This window comes from Hibiscus syriacus, unplaced genomic scaffold (assembly GCF_006381635.1).
Source record: "Hibiscus syriacus cultivar Baekdansim isolate YM2019G1 unplaced genomic scaffold, ASM638163v2 tig00001120_pilon, whole genome shotgun sequence".
Taxonomy (NCBI): Eukaryota; Viridiplantae; Streptophyta; class Magnoliopsida; order Malvales; family Malvaceae; genus Hibiscus; species Hibiscus syriacus.
This window is the reverse complement of record NW_024061845.1, coordinates 2323620-2342264: the sequence shown is the minus strand read 5'-3', so window position 1 is coordinate 2342264 and position 18645 is coordinate 2323620. Positions and strand designations below refer to the sequence as shown.

The 18645-nt window shown below is 30.8% G+C and overlaps 2 protein-coding genes across 2 annotated transcripts; both read left to right on the top strand.

The window, feature by feature from the left end:
* The first annotated feature begins 2160 nt into the window (after positions 1-2160).
* On the top strand, positions 2161-3912 carry LOC120120735 (WUSCHEL-related homeobox 11-like). The gene is made up of 2 exons (XM_039140284.1): positions 2161-2792; positions 3710-3912. The coding sequence occupies exons 1-2, from the start codon at positions 2249-2251 to the stop codon at positions 3910-3912; spliced, it is 747 nt and encodes a 248-aa protein (XP_038996215.1). The 5' UTR covers positions 2161-2248.
* A 3193-nt stretch (positions 3913-7105) lies between these two features.
* On the top strand, positions 7106-8645 carry LOC120120956 (probable arabinosyltransferase ARAD1). Its single transcript, XM_039140447.1, has 2 exons — positions 7106-7958; positions 8064-8645. The coding sequence occupies exons 1-2, from the start codon at positions 7113-7115 to the stop codon at positions 8616-8618; spliced, it is 1401 nt and encodes a 466-aa protein (XP_038996378.1). The 5' UTR covers positions 7106-7112; the 3' UTR covers positions 8619-8645.
* The last annotated feature ends 10000 nt before the right edge of the window (positions 8646-18645 follow it).

Below are 18645 nucleotides of genomic sequence, written 5' to 3'. Positions count from 1 at the left end.
TATTAAACAGAATCTTAATAAAATACACCATAGTAAACCCAGCATATATAAAAGAAAAATTAGAATTTTTTAAGTATATATAACAACTGGTAATCTCACTGTACTAATGTTTAGGTATTATTGGCATTCACTTTATCTTAAATTAAAATTAGATTTCTTTTCTAATTATAAAAAAATATAAACAAAACATATTAATTAGATTAAAAATACGACGAATAAACGGTAAACATTTTTCTGAATTTGATTTTAATTTAATTTGATCCTTAACATTTTTTGAATTAAATTGTTACAATTTTAACAGAGATGTCAACTAGATCCTTAAATTTTACAAGAAGTTTATGTTCAGCATTAACATGACATCTTTTTATTTATATGTTATGCCAGAAGTAGCTTGAAATATTATTATTTTTTCAATAAATTTTGTTATAAAATAATATACGATGTTATAGATTGTCACTTCAATAAAATAATGTTAAATTAACATACGACTTGTGAGGTTATCATTGTGAAATAAATAATTACCTAGTTAACGTATTTATAAAAAATAAAACAATTTACATAAAGTACTAAGACCCGATTCCAATTAAAAAATAATTAACAAAACATGAAAAAGTTTATTCAACCTTGAAAATAGTATCCTGAAAGTAGAGAAGATGGGGACTATAATAGCCAAATAGTAATTTAATATTATTGTGTTTAGCCGTTGTTTTTAATTATTATTTATTTATTTATCAAATGGGTGAAATAATTACCATATATGCAAAAGAAAGGGGAATGTGTAACATTGTCATTCACTTGACATAAAAGATAATTGATCTAAATAAAATATATAGTAGAATAATTAAAGTCTAAAACAAACCAAAAAGTATGTTTTTCACCTTTTGTTAAGCATGAAAAAGTTTGGATACAAAATCCTTAAACCAAGGAAGCTAAATAGCTAGAATTCAAGATTAAACACTTAATTTCCCTTTATTTTATTCAATTAGCATGTGTTTATAAATCTGGAATCAAATTATTATATTTTCTTTTCGATTGCATATATAAAATTCACTTTTAAATCGTTTCAATTAATTTAAGTTTCAAATTTTATTATTAAAAGTATTTAATTATGATTTAACAAATTTAATTGTTTATAATTCATTGATGACATAAATATACCCTACAGACGTAATTGCTTGAATCTAGGACTTTAAAGTAAAACAACACTCCCTTCGACCACTAAGATTACTCAATTAATTCAACACAACATGATATGCTAAAATATTATAAACATTATACAAATATATAAACATTGTATTATAAACATTATAAAAATTTAAATAATTATATATACCAAATTTATTTTTACAAATCATATACTACTAATTTATATGTTAAAATTAGCATCGGTTGCATATATAAAATAAATATTGATATACATTTTCATATATCTATTATCTCAATTTGTATTACGTATGTAGGTGTGAATTCAATTATCCAAATTTGACTATGTATTATAAAATATAAAATATATTTGTTTGATTTGAATCTTGATAATTCAATTTTTAAAATATTCAAATTTAAATTTATAGAAATTGGAATATTTAACATATAATTTTAAATTTTAAATTAATGTTTTGTAAATTTAAATATCATTATATTATTTTTAATATATGTTGATATCTGATTTATTAATTAATTAATTTAGATCAGGAACTATAGAGATAATGGTGATTATCCCAACCCAGTTTGTTTTATTCGCAAATCGAAAATATCATATTTGAACCACTTAACATTGTTTAAAGTATCTAAAGCCTCATCTGCTACACCGTCTGATTGTCGATTTTAAATGTCGATTTATTAAATATGATTAGATAATATTATTTAATTTGTATCCAAATTTGCGTGATCTACTCAAATAATTTATAAATAAAAATCAAATAAAATGTTTAAACTGATTTACAAATTGAGAAAATTTAAAATTTATAAATATCCAATACTCTAGATTTCTTACCTTGCCAAAGCCAGGATTTAGGACTTAGGAGGCAATGAAGTAATTTCAAGTGTAGGAGGTGGAAGCAACAAAAGGGTGATTTGGTAACTTTAGGAAGCAACATTCCATCAAGACTTGTATAAATTCACTTCCTCACTCATGTATCCTAGACCGTGTATTCATGTGCTTTGTTTTTTTCCCCTTATATTTTAAACCTAGTTTTCAGTTTCAACACCATTATTTAGCTTTCTTGTTTCCTCAGCTTTCATCCTAATAATGGAAGATCAAGGTCCAGACCCTAATAGTTCGACCCATGGTTCCGAAAGAAGTGAACCGGTGAGGTCAAGGTGGACGCCAAAACCCGAACAAATCCTCATACTCGAGTCCATCTTCAACAGTGGCATGGTGAACCCTTCAAAAGACGAAACCGTCAGAATAAGAAAGCTGCTCGAGAAATTTGGTTCCGTTGGGGATGCTAACGTCTTCTACTGGTTCCAGAACCGGCGTTCAAGGTCTCGTCGCCGTCAACGGCAGATGCAAGCCAGCCTTGCAGCTGGTTCGGAACAAAGGAATAATAACCACCAAGCGCAACATGTACTTGGCGGTGGTGTAATTCAGTATGACAGCACTAATGCGATGGCCGCCGCCGCCGCCATGGGGTTTGCACCGCCGTCTTACAACGTCGGTTCCTCCTCTTCTTGCGGTGTTGTGGCGGATGATGGCTTCGAGAATCTACTTTCAATGTCTGCTCATATGGGGTTTCAAGAACTTGGCCAGAGCTCGAGTGTTTCAGAAACTTCAAATTTGCACTATCAAACTGGTAATTGCATGGTGGTAAAAAAGAGTTAATTTCTCGGTTTATTTTTTTTTTATTTCCTAGCTAATTTCATTTTCATTAAACTTGATTATATATGTTCAGAATCACTGTGGATTGTTGTCATCTACTTCAAACATTTAGTTCTTTATTCATCCAAATTTATACTATGAATATTCATGGATTTTAAAAACCAGGTGTTTATTCTTTTTGTTTTTTCCTATAAACATTATTTAGTATTACTACCTAATGACAATATATATTTTTTAATTTTTCTAGTTAATATATCATTTTTATTGAATTACATAAAATTAATATATTAATTATACGGTTTTATATATAATTTTAGTTAATATCATTAAACACTTAGTTTAGCTAACAATTTTCATTAAAAAAGGTTTATTATAGAGTTTTTAATAAAAAAAAATTAAGGTTGGAAATGATATAAAATAAAGTATTTATGATGTGGTTAACAATGTGTTTAGTGTTTTGTATTATAACTCATATGCTACCTTACTTATTATTTCGTATTCGAGCTTTGTCTTGGCTTATTTAAGAAAAAAAAATATGAGTTTTTAAAAGAAATCAATTTTATACAAGAGAAACCAATGATTGAAAATAACCTAATTAAGCCAATTATACAGTTGTTTTTTCCCTATAGTTTTCACAAAGATTCTCTGTTTTAATTAAGATTCAACTTTTAGCTTTTCCCAATATTTAAGGGGAAAATGAAAAAGGGATGATTTCAATTTCTTTGCACAATTGGAAATTATAAGACAATGACCGTAAAGAGCAGTTCTGCCTGCAGAATTTAAGCCAACAAATCTGCAGAAATTAAGTGCTGATACTCTGCAAAACTGAGTTCCAGCTAGAAATCTGCAGCATGAATTGGCCTTGTAATTTTTACTAGGATTGTTTTCCAGGATTCATCACAGTGTTCATCAATGGAGTTTCAACGGAAGTTCCAAGAGGACCCCTTGATATGAAAGGCATGTTTGGTGAAGAAGTAGAGTTGGTTCACTCCTCAGGCGTGCCTATACCCATGAACGAGTTCGGCTTTTTACTTCAGACTTTGCAACATGGCGAAAGCTATTTCCTGGTAACTGCATTAACCATGTTAATCTAACTTTTGGTCGACTCGATTAAACTTAGTTTGGACTGAACAAAGTTTCTTTGATTAGCCCTAATATGGATTTAAAGGTTTAGACCTTTCTTCTTAGAACAAAACCCTAATAACAAATTTTGAGGTTGAGACCAAAATGATTACATCTCATTCTTGATTTCAGGTTTCGAAAATAACTTAATTTTCAACATCTGCAATATCTTCTTCTATTTTCAAGCTTCCGTCTCGTTTGTACTAAAACCGAGCTGCAAACAGGTGAGAGAGGTGGTGGTATTAAGATAATATGCAACTATAAACTATATATGTAACAAGTCCCTATCTATTTTGCTTTATTCATATATCTCTTGTTTCATAGGAGCTCAACTCAATCTGAATGTTAAATAAATTTGCATGCATCTTATCTTGAAATGTACGCTTCATATCACATACGTATTAGATCAGGAAATTAAAGATATGTATCGGTGTTGTGTTCGTATAATTTTTGTGTAACAGTTAATATTTATATTAATATAAATTTAAATAGATTAATAGTTCGTATGGTTTATATTTATCTTGTGCTGTTTGATTTTTTTTATGTCACAAGATCAGGTATAATGAGAATATAAACCCTAATCATCTTTACTGGACGTCTTACATTGGATGAAAAACGTAATTAAATCTTTTAAATAAATAAATACTTAAAAGTTGTTCTAATTTTAGCGACGACATTAAGAATCGAATAGGTATTGTTTAATATTAAAATGTTAAGTAGAGGTGCATGGGCAGTACGTGGGTATTCATGTGAGAAGAATTGTTTTCAGTTTATAGAATCCAAAGAAAATAAAATAAGAAAGGTTGGGCACTTCAGTCTTCACCACCGACCAATATAACCAATCTGAGTCATACGGATGTTTTGTTTATGTACGATTTTACACACCACACGATCTCTATTTTCCTACATTATTTTTTCTCTATTTTTCACTACAATGTTGCTTCAAATGTTATTGTTATATGGATTATGTAGAACAAAAATTCCAATAAAAACTGTTTGTTTGTTATTTGATGTTTAACATAATACATGTGTTACCAAAGCTAAATTGATTGGACATAATAGTTTTTTTTCTTCAAAAAAATAAGTTAAATTTATATTTGATTTTATCCATTTTTAAGTATAATATATTTATAATAAAAAAATTCAAAATATCAATGTAGAATGATAAGATATTTATATAAAAGTATATTAATAGGTGGAGTGATAAAAATATATATGTAAAAATATATTAATATGATGTTTGATTCTTAAAGTTTTGATTTTTTAATTATTTTATTTAATACATTTTTTAAGTATGTAAACATAAACATTATGACTTATTAACTTTTTAATTGAATCGATATTCGATTGAGTATTCGTAGAGACTTATTATAAAAACGATCTTTCAAATTAATTTATTTCATTCATAATGTCAATATTTTAATCCTATGAAAACAACTAATAATTGATTCAAAGCTCGAATAGTTAGTATATATTAAGATGATCCTAAATGATCATTTCATGCACATATGAAATAATACATGGAATAAAATGTATATAATACATGTGAGGGTTTATAGATGGCATGTTTTCAATGTATAAATTCATGGTACTAATTAAAATATTTATAAAAGAATATATGAGGAGTGAAGTTATCTTTATTTTTTAAATATCATCTCTTAAGGATTAGTGAGAAGTGTTTATTTATTTAAGGTTGGCAGTGGCAAGCCGTTATATAAAATGGAGAGAAAGCCCAATGGGTTAAAACCCATTTAATACGGGAAGATTACATTTATTATATTTTGTTGGGCCTTAAATCAAGTATTTGATCGCCACTTTTGTATTAGCTATTTACTTTTTATAAGGGATATGATATTATTATATAATGTAAAATTATTTAGTCTTTAAAATATTTAAAACTGTTGGATGAGTAAAAATAAATGATTGAAATTAACAGTAGGAACCGAAGAGATGTTTACTTAAAAAAGAATTAATTATAACTATCTATTTTCATTCGTCTAACGATCTTAAATTTGTGTAAAATTAATTTCATCATCACTAATAGAAGCTAGGAGCTTACACCTAACATCATCGTTAAAGCTCATTTCCCTTAAATGCTTGTGAAATGTGGCATTTCTTTGTGGACAAACAATAAACGTCAAAGGATAGCATTCTGTTGGATGAGTAAAAATAAATGATGAAATTAACAGTGGAACCGAAGATGTTTACTTAAAAAAGAATTAATTATAACTATCTATTTTCATTCGTCTAACGATCTTAAATTTGTGTAAAATTAATTTCATCACTAATAGAAGCTAGGAGCTTACACCTAACATCATCGTTAAAGCTCATTTCCCTTAAATGCTTGTGAAATGTGGCATTTCTTTGTGGACAAACAATAAACGTCAAAGGATAGACATTGTTGAAAATGAATATAATTTTAAAAGGATATATATATATATATCACTGTTTTTGCTTCTTTATTTTATTATGTTCAACTATATGTTCAATAGCAATAATTGATATGCTTCCTTTAATAATGGAAATTAAGATTTATTTTTATAATGTAAAAAATTTTAAGTTCGCGTTATTATATAATTAAATTAATTGAATTTTTGTAGTGGAGACTAAGATTTTTAAATTGGAGATAGTTTATTTTTTTCTTAAAATTTTCTCTATTTTTTATTATTAATATCTTATTTCGCTTTATATATGCATAAAATAAAATATATTATTGTTCTCCTTTAATCATAGTGGTGATCGCCCCCTATTGCTTAATTTCAATACACTTACGCAAACACCTACTAGCATTTCTAACAGCCCTATGTATAAACACAAAATCAAAGACATGATTGCCTCAAATGAAAAGAAGCCTTGCTATTATCATATATGTAAATTAGATCGAATTTATAGGATATATAAATTTTAAGATTAAAACTGTTATTATATGAGATTTAATTATTATTTCATTTAATATTTGATAGTTATTGACATATTTATAATATTTTTTTGATTTATAACTTATAAAATATCCTCATTAATTTAATCATACCCATTTAAGTTGTATAAACTTTAATATTACCCAACAAGTGCTCAACCATCAATTAATAGATTTAAAATAGATAAGAAAATATAAAATAGTAGTAACTTTTTAAAATCAATAATTTTACCTATAAAACCAACAACACCGGTGATGTTCGTGTTAACTTCAAGTAGCCGTGCCGGTGTCTTTGATCGTAAATCGTTGCCAGACGAGAAGCTTCTCACTGATTTCAACAATGGCGATTCGCAAACATTGAATCAAAGCAACGTCGAATCTTCAAAAGGATCGAACAGAGCGATTCTCGTAGATAACGGAGGAAAAGGCGTGGAAGAAGGAGGGTTCCGATTGAGTTGCAACGGGAATTTGAAAGAACCATTAAAGATTTACATGTATGATTTAGACCCAGAGTTTCACTTCGGATTATTGGATTGGAAACCCCAAGGAAACGAAATTTGGCCTGATATTAGAACAAGAATCCCATCTATTCCAGGTGCATTGAATTCACAACACAGCGTAGAATACTGGCTGACATTGGACCTCTTAGCTTCAGAATTTTCCGCGAATCCAAACACCAGACAAGCCATCAGGGTAAAAAATTCCAGTGAAGCTGATTTGATATTCGTGCCATTCTTTTCATCGCTGAGTTACAATTTGTATTCGAAGGTGATTCCTCCTCGCAAGAAGAGCAAAAATATGGAATTGCAAACCAAATTGGTCAAGTTTTTGAGGAATCAAAAGGAATGGAAAGTTTCAGGTGGGAGAAATCATGTGGTTTTGGCTCATCATCCCAATAGTATGCTTGATGCCAGGATGCAACTTTGGCCTGCAATTTTCATACTTTCCGATTTCGGAAGGTATCCGATCAATATAGCAAATGTCGAGAAAGATGTGATTGCGCCTTACAAACATTTAATCAAAAGTTATGTCAATGATTCATCCGATTTCGATAGCCTGAAAACGTTGTTGTTCTTCCAAGGTGCCATATACAGGAAATATGTATGTGCTTCTTCTCCCAACATTATACCCAACACTTTATTATATTTAATATTCGTGTCATAATCCGACTAACACTTGTGTTCGGTTTTTAATTCTTGATTACAGGGTGGATTTGCTAGACAAGAGTTGTTTTATCTTCTAAAAGATGAAAAAGATGTACATTTCTCATTTGGGAGTGTTCAAAATAATGGAATTCGCAAGGCAAGCCAAGGCATGCATTCATCCAAATTCTGCCTAAACATTGCCGGTGACACTCATTCATCGAACCGCCTTTTTGATTCCATTGCTAGTCATTGTGTCCCGGTCATTGTCAGTGACGAGATCGAACTCCCTTACGAAGACATTCTCGACTACTTCGAATTCTGCATATTTGTGCGTGATTCGGACGCCATGAAGAAAGGGTTCCTCATAAACCGGATCCGGAGCATCACGAAGGACGAATGGACTCAAATGTGGGAGAAATTGAAACAAGTGGAGCCTCTGTTTGAGTTTCAGTATCCATCAAAGGACGGGGATGCCGTTCAAATGATATGGCAGTCATTGGCTCACAAAGTTCCTGGTGTCAAGATGAAAATAAACAAGTCTAGGAGGTACGATCGTTTTGTTCCTCGGAAAAGGAGAGGGCTAAGAGTTATAGAAAATACTTCTACTCAATTATAGGCTCGAATGAGTGTCAAAAGATGGATACGAGTATTTGCGTTACTTTCAAATATTTTCTCTGCACGCCAAGATTATATTTTTGTATCTATTTTTAGATATTGATATCGGACACGAATATTTTATGAAAATAGCATGTATAACATAGTTAGGAACTTAACCTTCCGTATGTGGCTAGAGATAAGCTGATGTCAATTGTTGTCTTAAATTCTTCCTTGTTAGTGAACTTGATATTTTGATCAAACCCGGTTCTTAAACCTATTTCGAACCCTGACCCTATTATTCGAAGGCCATGAAGCAAATAGGCCGCTCAATGCAATTTCACTACCCCACCCTTAGATGTTGGTTTTCTTAGCCCAAAGAAAGAGATATAACATTAAGCATATTTTAGAGAGGGTGACCTTTCTCCATTTTTTTAATTAACCAGGTAATATGAATGAAAATAGAATTCTTAAATTATAGATATGTTGAATTTTAAGTGAAATAATGATTTAAATTAACGAACCAATATATCTATATATAACTTGGCGTCACCGATTTAGTTGAAATTTATTGAAATATCATCTCTTGTAAATAAATACTTAATAATAATAATGATGTTTATATTCTTTAAATGGAACAAATTAAATTAAGTAGTAAATGTGTTGTGGAGAAGAGTTCCCATCAAAGATGAGTTGATAATTATATTAAGTAGTAAAATTATATTTATTGAGTTGGTTTCTTAAATAACGTTTTTTCCATTATATGGTCATTGTATAAAAAGATAAAATAATTAAGCCAGTTTAAAAATATGGTTAATATTTTCTCATATTTTAAATATATCGTTAATAATTGAGTTAGGTGGACATGACAGTAGTGCTTGAAAGTGAGCTGCTCAGGAATTAATTATTTTGTTTTTCCATTTAACAAAAAGAAAGCACTAAGCCCTCGTGGAATTGTTTAATTATATCAATTTCAAGGTTTAATATTATTAATTTTAAATTTTATTTTAAAGATTAAGTTATTTATTTTGTGTAATCTGAATTTAGATAAAATGAATTTTAATTCCAACTAACTACTTACAATACATTTGGATAATATCAATTTATTTATGAATAAATTTATACAAAAAAAAAAATCATAGTTTAAAACAAGTGAAAAGATTTTGGATTCTACTACTTTTATGTATAGTGGAAGTTCTATATATGCAGACAGTAAAGCTTACATATTAAAGGATCATCAAGGCAAAAATGTATCATTGATAGAACTAAAACCTAATAAATTAATGTACAATAAAACCCCATCATATAAAGTCTTGTGCCATCATGTGTCATGTCTCACCTATATTACAACAATTAATTTAAGTTTTATATTTCAAATATAAAATATCATTTAACTTAGTAATTTAGAATAAACTAATCTTCAAACTTTATAATTAAATATATTAAAAATTAATTTGATTAAATTTAAAACTAATTTAATTTAAAATATTCAAGATCATTTCGATTGAAATTGACAAGTTTAAGAATTATAAGATGCTTTAAACATTTTTTACAACATTACATTACATTAATAATTATATGATGGGTGAAATGAAGGAGTGTTGGTATACAGTCGAATCCTAAAAAAAATTTAAATCCTTATATAATTTATATATTTTATTTATATTTTTAAAAAAATTAATTTTGTACTTTTTAAATTACTAATATGATATTTTATATTTACATCTATTGATATAAAATTTTAATTTCATCCTGATTGGGTTAATCCTCTAATATTCAAATCATGTTATATATTTTTTAAAGAATAAATATAAAATATAAAATATATAAAAACTAAATATATGTATTTATATTAAATATATAATCGAATTTAATGTTTACCAGAATCACAATGTTAAACTTGGTGTCAGTACAGTGGACGAAGGAAATCACTTAAAAATCACAACAAATACCCAGTTTGTCTTATCCCTGGTTCCAAGCAAATGCACTTTTTTCAGAGTTCTTAACATAAAAAATGATTGTACTTTCTAAAAAAATTAATCATTAACTGACTCTTTAAATTACAACAAGACAATAGGTTTGGTTTTGGTGAACGAATTTAATTAATCTTACCTATCTAACTAACTGGTTTAAATAAAATCTATAAAATATTTTTATTTACTAAATTAAAATATGACAAAATCTAATGTTGTTAATAAATATCAAAATTAGACAGTAAAATTATTGGGTTGGAGGTCTTAAAAAATTATTAATGTTGCGAAAGACGGCTATCAGATAGAGCAAAATCGCAACTGATAATTTGAGAAAATAAAAATGAAGATAAAAGAGACACAAAATTTACGTGAAAAACCCCTAAATAATATAGGGTAAAAACCACGGGCAACGGTAGAAGAATTTCACTATGAGAAAATATGAATTACAACTTCTCTCGATCGACCAAGGAGAAAACAATGATAATTCTCTCTTGATAAAAAAGAGAAAACAACTATCAAGAAACTCTCTAAATTCTTTCTAGTATTGGAGGAAAGCTAGAATGCTTTGGGATGGTTTTGAAGCTAAATGGGATAGGGTATTTATAGCTAAATCTTAAGGACTTAATCTTGTAAATACCCTAAAGTTTAATGATTAAAATGTGTAATTTTACCATTTATTATTTCAACAATTTGGTGCCTAACTTGGACCAATTTTTAGCCGCCCAAAGCAACCCCATATGCTGTCAGCCGCCCATGCATTGGCATTTCAACAACGCCTTCGTCATGAAATCTGCTATGTTGTCTTTGGTATGAATCTTCTGCATATCTACTGTCCCTTCTTCAACCTTTTCACGAATGAAATGGTACTGAACTCGTATGTGCTTTGTCCTTGAATGAAATGTTGGATTCCTTGCTAGATGCAAGGCACTTTGACTGTCATAAAATAGAGAGACATACTCTTGATTATGCCCAAGCTCCTCCAATAGCATCTTTAACCAAATTGCTTCTTTACTGGCTTGTGTAGCTGCTACATATTATGCCTCTGTTGTGGACGTAGCCACAACTGACTGCAATTTTGAAACCCAGCTTACAGCTCCACCAGCAACTTTGAACACATATCCTGTAGTAGATTTGCTTTTATCCAAATCCCCTGCATAGTCAGAATCGACATACCCATTTATAAGTAAGTTTGATCCTCCGTAACATAATGCAATATTTGAGGTCCCTTTGAGGTATCTTAGGATCCTCTTTACAATATTCCAATACTCTTTGCCTGGATTCGCCATGTACCGACTAACCACTCCCACTGCTTGTGCAATGTTTGGTCTTGTGCATATCATAGCGAACATTAAACTTCCCACTGCTGATGCATACGGTACTCGAGACATCTCCATCCTCTCTTCTTCACTACTAGGACTCATACTGGAGGATAGTTTGAAGTTAATAGGAAGAGGGGTAGAAATTGGCTTACAATCTTGAATGCTGAATCGTGACAAGATCTTCTTCAAGTAATTCTTTTGTGAAAGCCAAATCTTCCTATTACTTCTGTCTCGGTGAATTTGCATCCGTAGAATCTTATTTGCTGATCCCAAGTCCTTCATTTCAAATTCCCTAGCCAGTTGTGCCTTCAATTCTTCAATATGATCTTTGTTGGGTCCTGCAACCAATATGTCATCCACATACAATAACAATATAACAAAATTGTTATCACCAGACCTCTTGAAATAAGCACAAGGGTCTACATTAAGTCTGTTGTATCCAAGACACATAATGAAGGAGTCAAATCTCTTATACCAATACCTCGACGCCTGCTTTAGACCGTACAGAGATTTGTTCAACCTGTAAACCAAGTTCTTCTTTTCGTCTTCTTCAAAACCTTCAGGCTGGAGCATATAAATCTCTTCTTCAAGATTTCTATGAAGAAAAGCTGTTTTAACATCTAGTTGTTCCAGATGTAAATTCAATGTAGCACACATTGCCAAGACTACTCGAATTGTTGTTAGTCGAACCGCAGGAGAAAAAATTTCATTGAAATCAATACCTTCTTTCTGAACATATCCTTTGACCACCAGTCTTGCACGATACCTCTCCACTTGATCGTCACCATTTCGCTTGATTTTGAAAACCCATTTGTTACCAATTGGCTTCTTTCCTTGTGGTAGTGGTACAAGGTCCCATGTATTATTTTTATGAAGGGCTTTAATTTCTTCTTGCATCGCCATCATCCACAGTGAAGCATCTGAGCTGTTTATTGCCTCCTGGTATGTTGATGGCTCACCGTCCTTTGTTAAAAGATAGTATGCAATATTACTTTCTATAACATAATCTGAGTACCAATTGGGACGTATTCTCACACGATTTGATTGACGAGTTATTGGAGCTTCAGAACTCTCTGGTTATTGTTCATCATGTGCTAGTTCCGCTTCAGAATAATCTCCTTGTTCAACCTCCTTTTTCACATGTATCTGTGTAGTCTCTGACTTTTCAGCGTTATCATCGGCTTCTTTTCTTTGTAGTTTATCCTCTACAAAGATAACATCCATGCTGATGATCACTTTATGGGCAGTGGGATCCCACAAGCGATACCCCTTTACACCATCAGCATACCCCAAGAATTTGCATTTCCTGGATTTTGGATCGAGCTTTGAAATTTCTTGGGAGTTGTACATCACGTACACAATACTTCCAAATACATGGAGGTTTGAATAATCAGCTGGTTTACCAGTCCACATCTCCATTGGTGTCTTCAGCTCTATTGCAGTTGATGGAACTCGATTCACCAAATAACAGACGGTATTGACTGCTTCTGCCCAGAATGATTTTTCTAGGCCTGCATCCCTCAACATTGCTCTTGTTATTTCTAACAAGGTTCTATTCATCCGCTCTGCCACTCCATTTTGTTGAGGAGTGTTCGTCACTGTGAACTGTCTTTTGATGCCTTCTATCCTGCAAAAGTCATCAAATTTTTCGCTTGTGTATTCTCCTCCATTATCTGTTCTGAAACACTTGATCTTATTTCCAGAATCAAGTTCCACTCGCGCTTTGAAGTTTTTGAAAGTTGAAAACATATCTGACTTCTTTTTAATAGGGTACACCCAACATCTCCTGGAGTAGTCATCAATAAATGAGACAAAGTATTTTGCTCCGCCAAGGGATGTAACCGGTGCTTGCCATACATCAGAGTGAACCAATTCTAGAACACTTTTTCCTCTAGAATTTGATGTGTTGAATTTCAACCGGTGCTGTTTGCTTGTTATACAATGCTCACACAAAGGAAGTAATACATTTGTTAAGCCTGGAAGTAGCTTTTGCTCCACAAGGACTTTCATTCCTTGTTCTGACATGTGTCTAAGTTTCTGATGCCATAGCATTGTCGAATCTGAACTACATGAGGCAACATAGGCTTCTGCTTCTACCAAAGTCTCTCCCTTCAGCATGTATAAGTTTGCAGCTATCTTTTCATCTTTCAGCACCATAAGCGCTCCACGGATCACCTTCATGATTCCTTTTCGTGTTTCAATCTTGCTTGCATTATTATCCAACAATCCGTAGGATAATAAATTTTTCTTCAGGCCTTTCACGTGCCGCACATCTCGAACAACTTTAATTGTTCCATCATACATCTTCAATTTGATGGTTCCCACGCCAATGATCTCTAAGGCATGATCATTGCAACTATACACAGATCCTCCTGAGACAGGTTCATAATGATGTAACCATTCTCTTCTTGAGGTCATGTGATATGTTGCTCCTTAATCAATGAGCCATATATCTGTATATTTCTTTCTACCTTCCACGGTGGTTGACGCTTCACAGCATAGAGCATCTCCATCATCTGAAGTGTTTGCGGTATTGCCTTGTGGATTGGAGTTTTTATTGAGACTCCAACAATCCTTCTTCAAGTGACCATTCTTTCCACGGTGGTAGCACTTTAAATTCTTCTTGCTCCTTGACTTCGATCTACCATGTTTATGACTGTTGCTTTGGCCACGTTCCGTTGATCTCCCTCTCATCGTTGTCAATGCTTCTGCTTGTTGCAGATTTACTTGTCTGTCTTCCTTGTTCTTGCGCCGATTTTCTTCTTGTAGAACACAGCTACAACGTCATCGAAGACTAGACTGGTGACATTACTATTTGTCAAGTTGATGATGAGTTGATCATACGAATCCGGTAGACTTTGAAGTAGAAGTTCAACACATTCTTGTTCTCCTATTTTACAGCTTAAGGATGTAAGCTAAGAAAATAAGGTGTTTAGTGTATTTAAGTGCTCCGCCACTGAAGTAGATTCTGACATCCGGAGAGTGTACAATTTCCTCTTAAGGAAAATTTTATTTTGCAACGATGTGGCCTCGTACAATTTGGTGAGATGATCTCATATATCCTTAGCTATCTTCTTCTCCTCGATGCTTGACAATACTTCATCTGCTAATGCTAGATGAAAGCTTGCCATAGCATTCCCGTCCATTTCAATCCATTTGTTGTCATCTGTGAAATCCACCGGCCTTTCATTGATAGCTGCTAGACAACCGTCTTTCCTCATGATGACCTTCATCTTCAATTTCCACAATGAGAAATTTCTCCCATTGAACTTTTCAATATCAAATTTCGTTGCCATAGATTCTATTTCGGATAGCTCCCACTATTTCACTATCGTGAATAGTTCTCTAGAACTGTCAAAGAATGAGTAATACATTCTTACTTTCTTATGTTGGAGGATCCACCTTTTGGTGGCAACCAAAAAGACAACAAGCATATATTACACACTCAAATCTGGCTCGGATACCAATTGTTGCGAAAGACGGCTATCAGATAGAGCAAAATCGCAACTGATAATTTGAGAAAATAAAAATGAAGATAAAAGAGACACAAAATTTACGTGGAAAACCCCTGAATAATATAGGGTAAAAACTACGGGCAACGGTAGAAGAATTTCACTATGAGAAAATAGGAATTACAACTTCTCTCGATCGACCAAGGAGAAAGCAATGATAATTCTCTCTTGATAAAAAAGAGAAAACAACTCTCAAGAAACTCTCTAAATTCTCTCTAGTATTGAAAGAAAGATAGAATGCTTTGGGATGGTTTTGAAGCTAAATGGGATAGGGTATTTATAGCTAAATCTTAAGGACTTAATCTTGTAAATACCCTAAAGTTTAATGATTAAAATGTGTAATTTTATCATTTATTATTTCAACAATTTGGTGCCTAACTTGGACCAATTTTTAGCAGCCCAAAGCAGCCCCATATGCTGCTAGCTGCCCATGCATTGACAATTCAACAATTAATACGGGGTATTAAAAAATTATTTTGTAAAGTCAGGTGAGTTGAATAATGTACGTGGAAACTCAATCGGAATTCTTGACGTTTTTAAAGTTGGCTGGATCACCTGACGTCTTTGACACCTATACAATATTTAACTATCAATCTAGCTTATATGGTGATCAAAATAAGTGATTTTATCCCCCCCCAAAAAAAGAGAGTCTTCAGCCGAGAGAGAACTAAAGGTGGGTGACGGGTTTCGACTGCTAAAAAAATTGAGTCTCAAGCCATTAAAATGGAAGGGGACAGAGTAAAGACGCTTAGGTGATGAGGTTAACTACAACAAAGATGAAGTTTGTTGGCTGAACTTGAAGATATTAGGCGTTTCGGTCGACTTTCCAAAGACAACAAGTAGGGGTATTTAAATTTAACCATTATTGTTAACCGTAATTGTTAACTAATATAATCGTTATATTTTACAGATTAATTAACTAAACTGTTTAAATTTAACGATTTCGGTTAATCAAATCGCTAAAAGTATCGGTTAACAGTTACAATTACGGTTATAAAATTTGATAAATGGTTAACTATTGGTTAACCTTCAATAAATTATAATTAATTAGTTATATTTTTTTAAAGAATTAAATTAGAAATAAAATTAAATCAAAATGGTTTCTCTTATATTTTTTAGTTATCATGGTTATCTTATATAAGAGCACACTAAATTAAATACAAATGGAAAAAATTGATTTTAAATTGTAAAATATAAATATACACGTAAGATTTTAAATAGGAAAAAGAAAACCTCTATATACCTCATAATATATATTTCTATAAAACTAAAATGCATTTACAAATAAATAAGATTTCTACAAATATATGTTCGATAATCGTAAATTTTATGAAATTTTAAGATTTTCATATTGTGTTGTGTTTGGAAAAAAAAAATTATAATTGAATACTGTAGCCAAACTGTTAAGGTTAGGTTATGGTTAATTAAATTTAATAACCGTTATAATAATTAACCAACCGATTAGATTAAACAATACAATTAACCGATTATGAACACCTGTAACACTAAATGTTCCGGCTGACTTTCAACGTGCACTACAACATCTACATTAGATCAAAAAATAATTTCGATAACAACCTATATATCAGATTTTGTTTTACCGCGCTATCTAACCATTTTTGCCAAATTACAAAATAAGAGTACATCTATTTAAATTTATAACTGTAACTGGTATTGCTATTGTTGTATTAACATTTTACTGAAAAGTATATATCCTTTTCTTTTTTAAATTTAAATCTATAAAATGAATATTCTCCTTAAATGATTTTTAATACCTTAAATGAGTAAATGGATTTTTTTTATTAATTTGAGATGAATATAAGATAGTATATATTTAAAGATAACTTTGAATAATTTGATATTGAATGCTAACACTTCTATTATTTCTAATATTCAAACATGAGACTTTAATAAACAACAATAATTTTTTTATTATCGAAATCGTTTGGTTGGGGCAAGAAAATATAACTTAAAAGCATTAGAAAGGGACCGTAGAAAGGGACCGCATGACTTGTGGTTGATTTGGATAGGTGGTGAACTGGTGAGGAATCTGTGAATGTTCTCTGAAGCGGTAGAGGTAACCTATTCCCTTTTCGTTTTCCAACTCCAAATTTAACAGTCTGGTTCCATCATATTAAAGCCTGTTTTTTTTTACCTATAATCGAGGTATATTTATATTCTCATTAAATCTTTTTTTTCATAGTTTAACAAATTTATAAAACTAGTTTTAAAAATAATATGTAATAATATAAAACTTAAATCTTGATATTTATAATTATTTCATATTCTCCTTTCTAAAAGAAAAAAAGAAGAAACATTTTGCTCTCACGTTTCCTATGATAATGGCAGCTGTTAAGTTCCAGTTTTCACACCGTAAAAAGGTCAATAAAATCACAAGTTTCACTCTCATGATTTTCATAAAACGAAACCATTTTGACTTATTTCGAAGCAAGACTTTCGTGATACCAATCCCATTTATCGTTCATATGGAAATAAATACATACACATACATAAATATATATTAAACAAAAATACACAGATAAGGCGTTAGATTTTTTTTTAAAGTGTATTATAGTGGTTTTTTTTCTTCCGATTAGTGATCTTTTTATATTGATAATTGAAGATAATCTGACGACTTCTGAAAAAATGGTTGAACAACACGACGTCTTTCAATCTTTATGTATATAAAAGATGTCGTGTCATCCGACTGTCTTCCCAAAAGATATCATGTCGTCCTATCTTCTTATCTGACAATATTATAAAAAAAACACGTCACTTAAAAAAATAAAGTCCAAATCATCACTTAAAAATAAACTCCAAAGATCATTATCTTAGAAAAAAAATATTCCAGTGCAGTAGTTGGTTTATTTTACCATACATATTCATTACGCCAGTGTAAAAAATAACGCATGAAAGCTACAATAACTAACGTGTTTTAGAAGAGGAACTAAATGCTATATATTGTTTATGATAAATGAATAATTATCAAATATATAATTATTAATTTAAATATAAAAAATACATAACTAATCTAAATACCAATATGTTAATCATATATATATATATATTTAAAAACCACAATTTAATTAAGTTATGTAATTTAATTCGCGACATATAGAGTAAAAATGGAAGTCATTGGATTGCATGGAATGATCCATCTGCAATTAATTTTACTCAAAACTAAAAAAATATGATTAAAAAAATAAACTAGTGAGTGTTGCTAAAGAAACACCCAAGGTTAATTA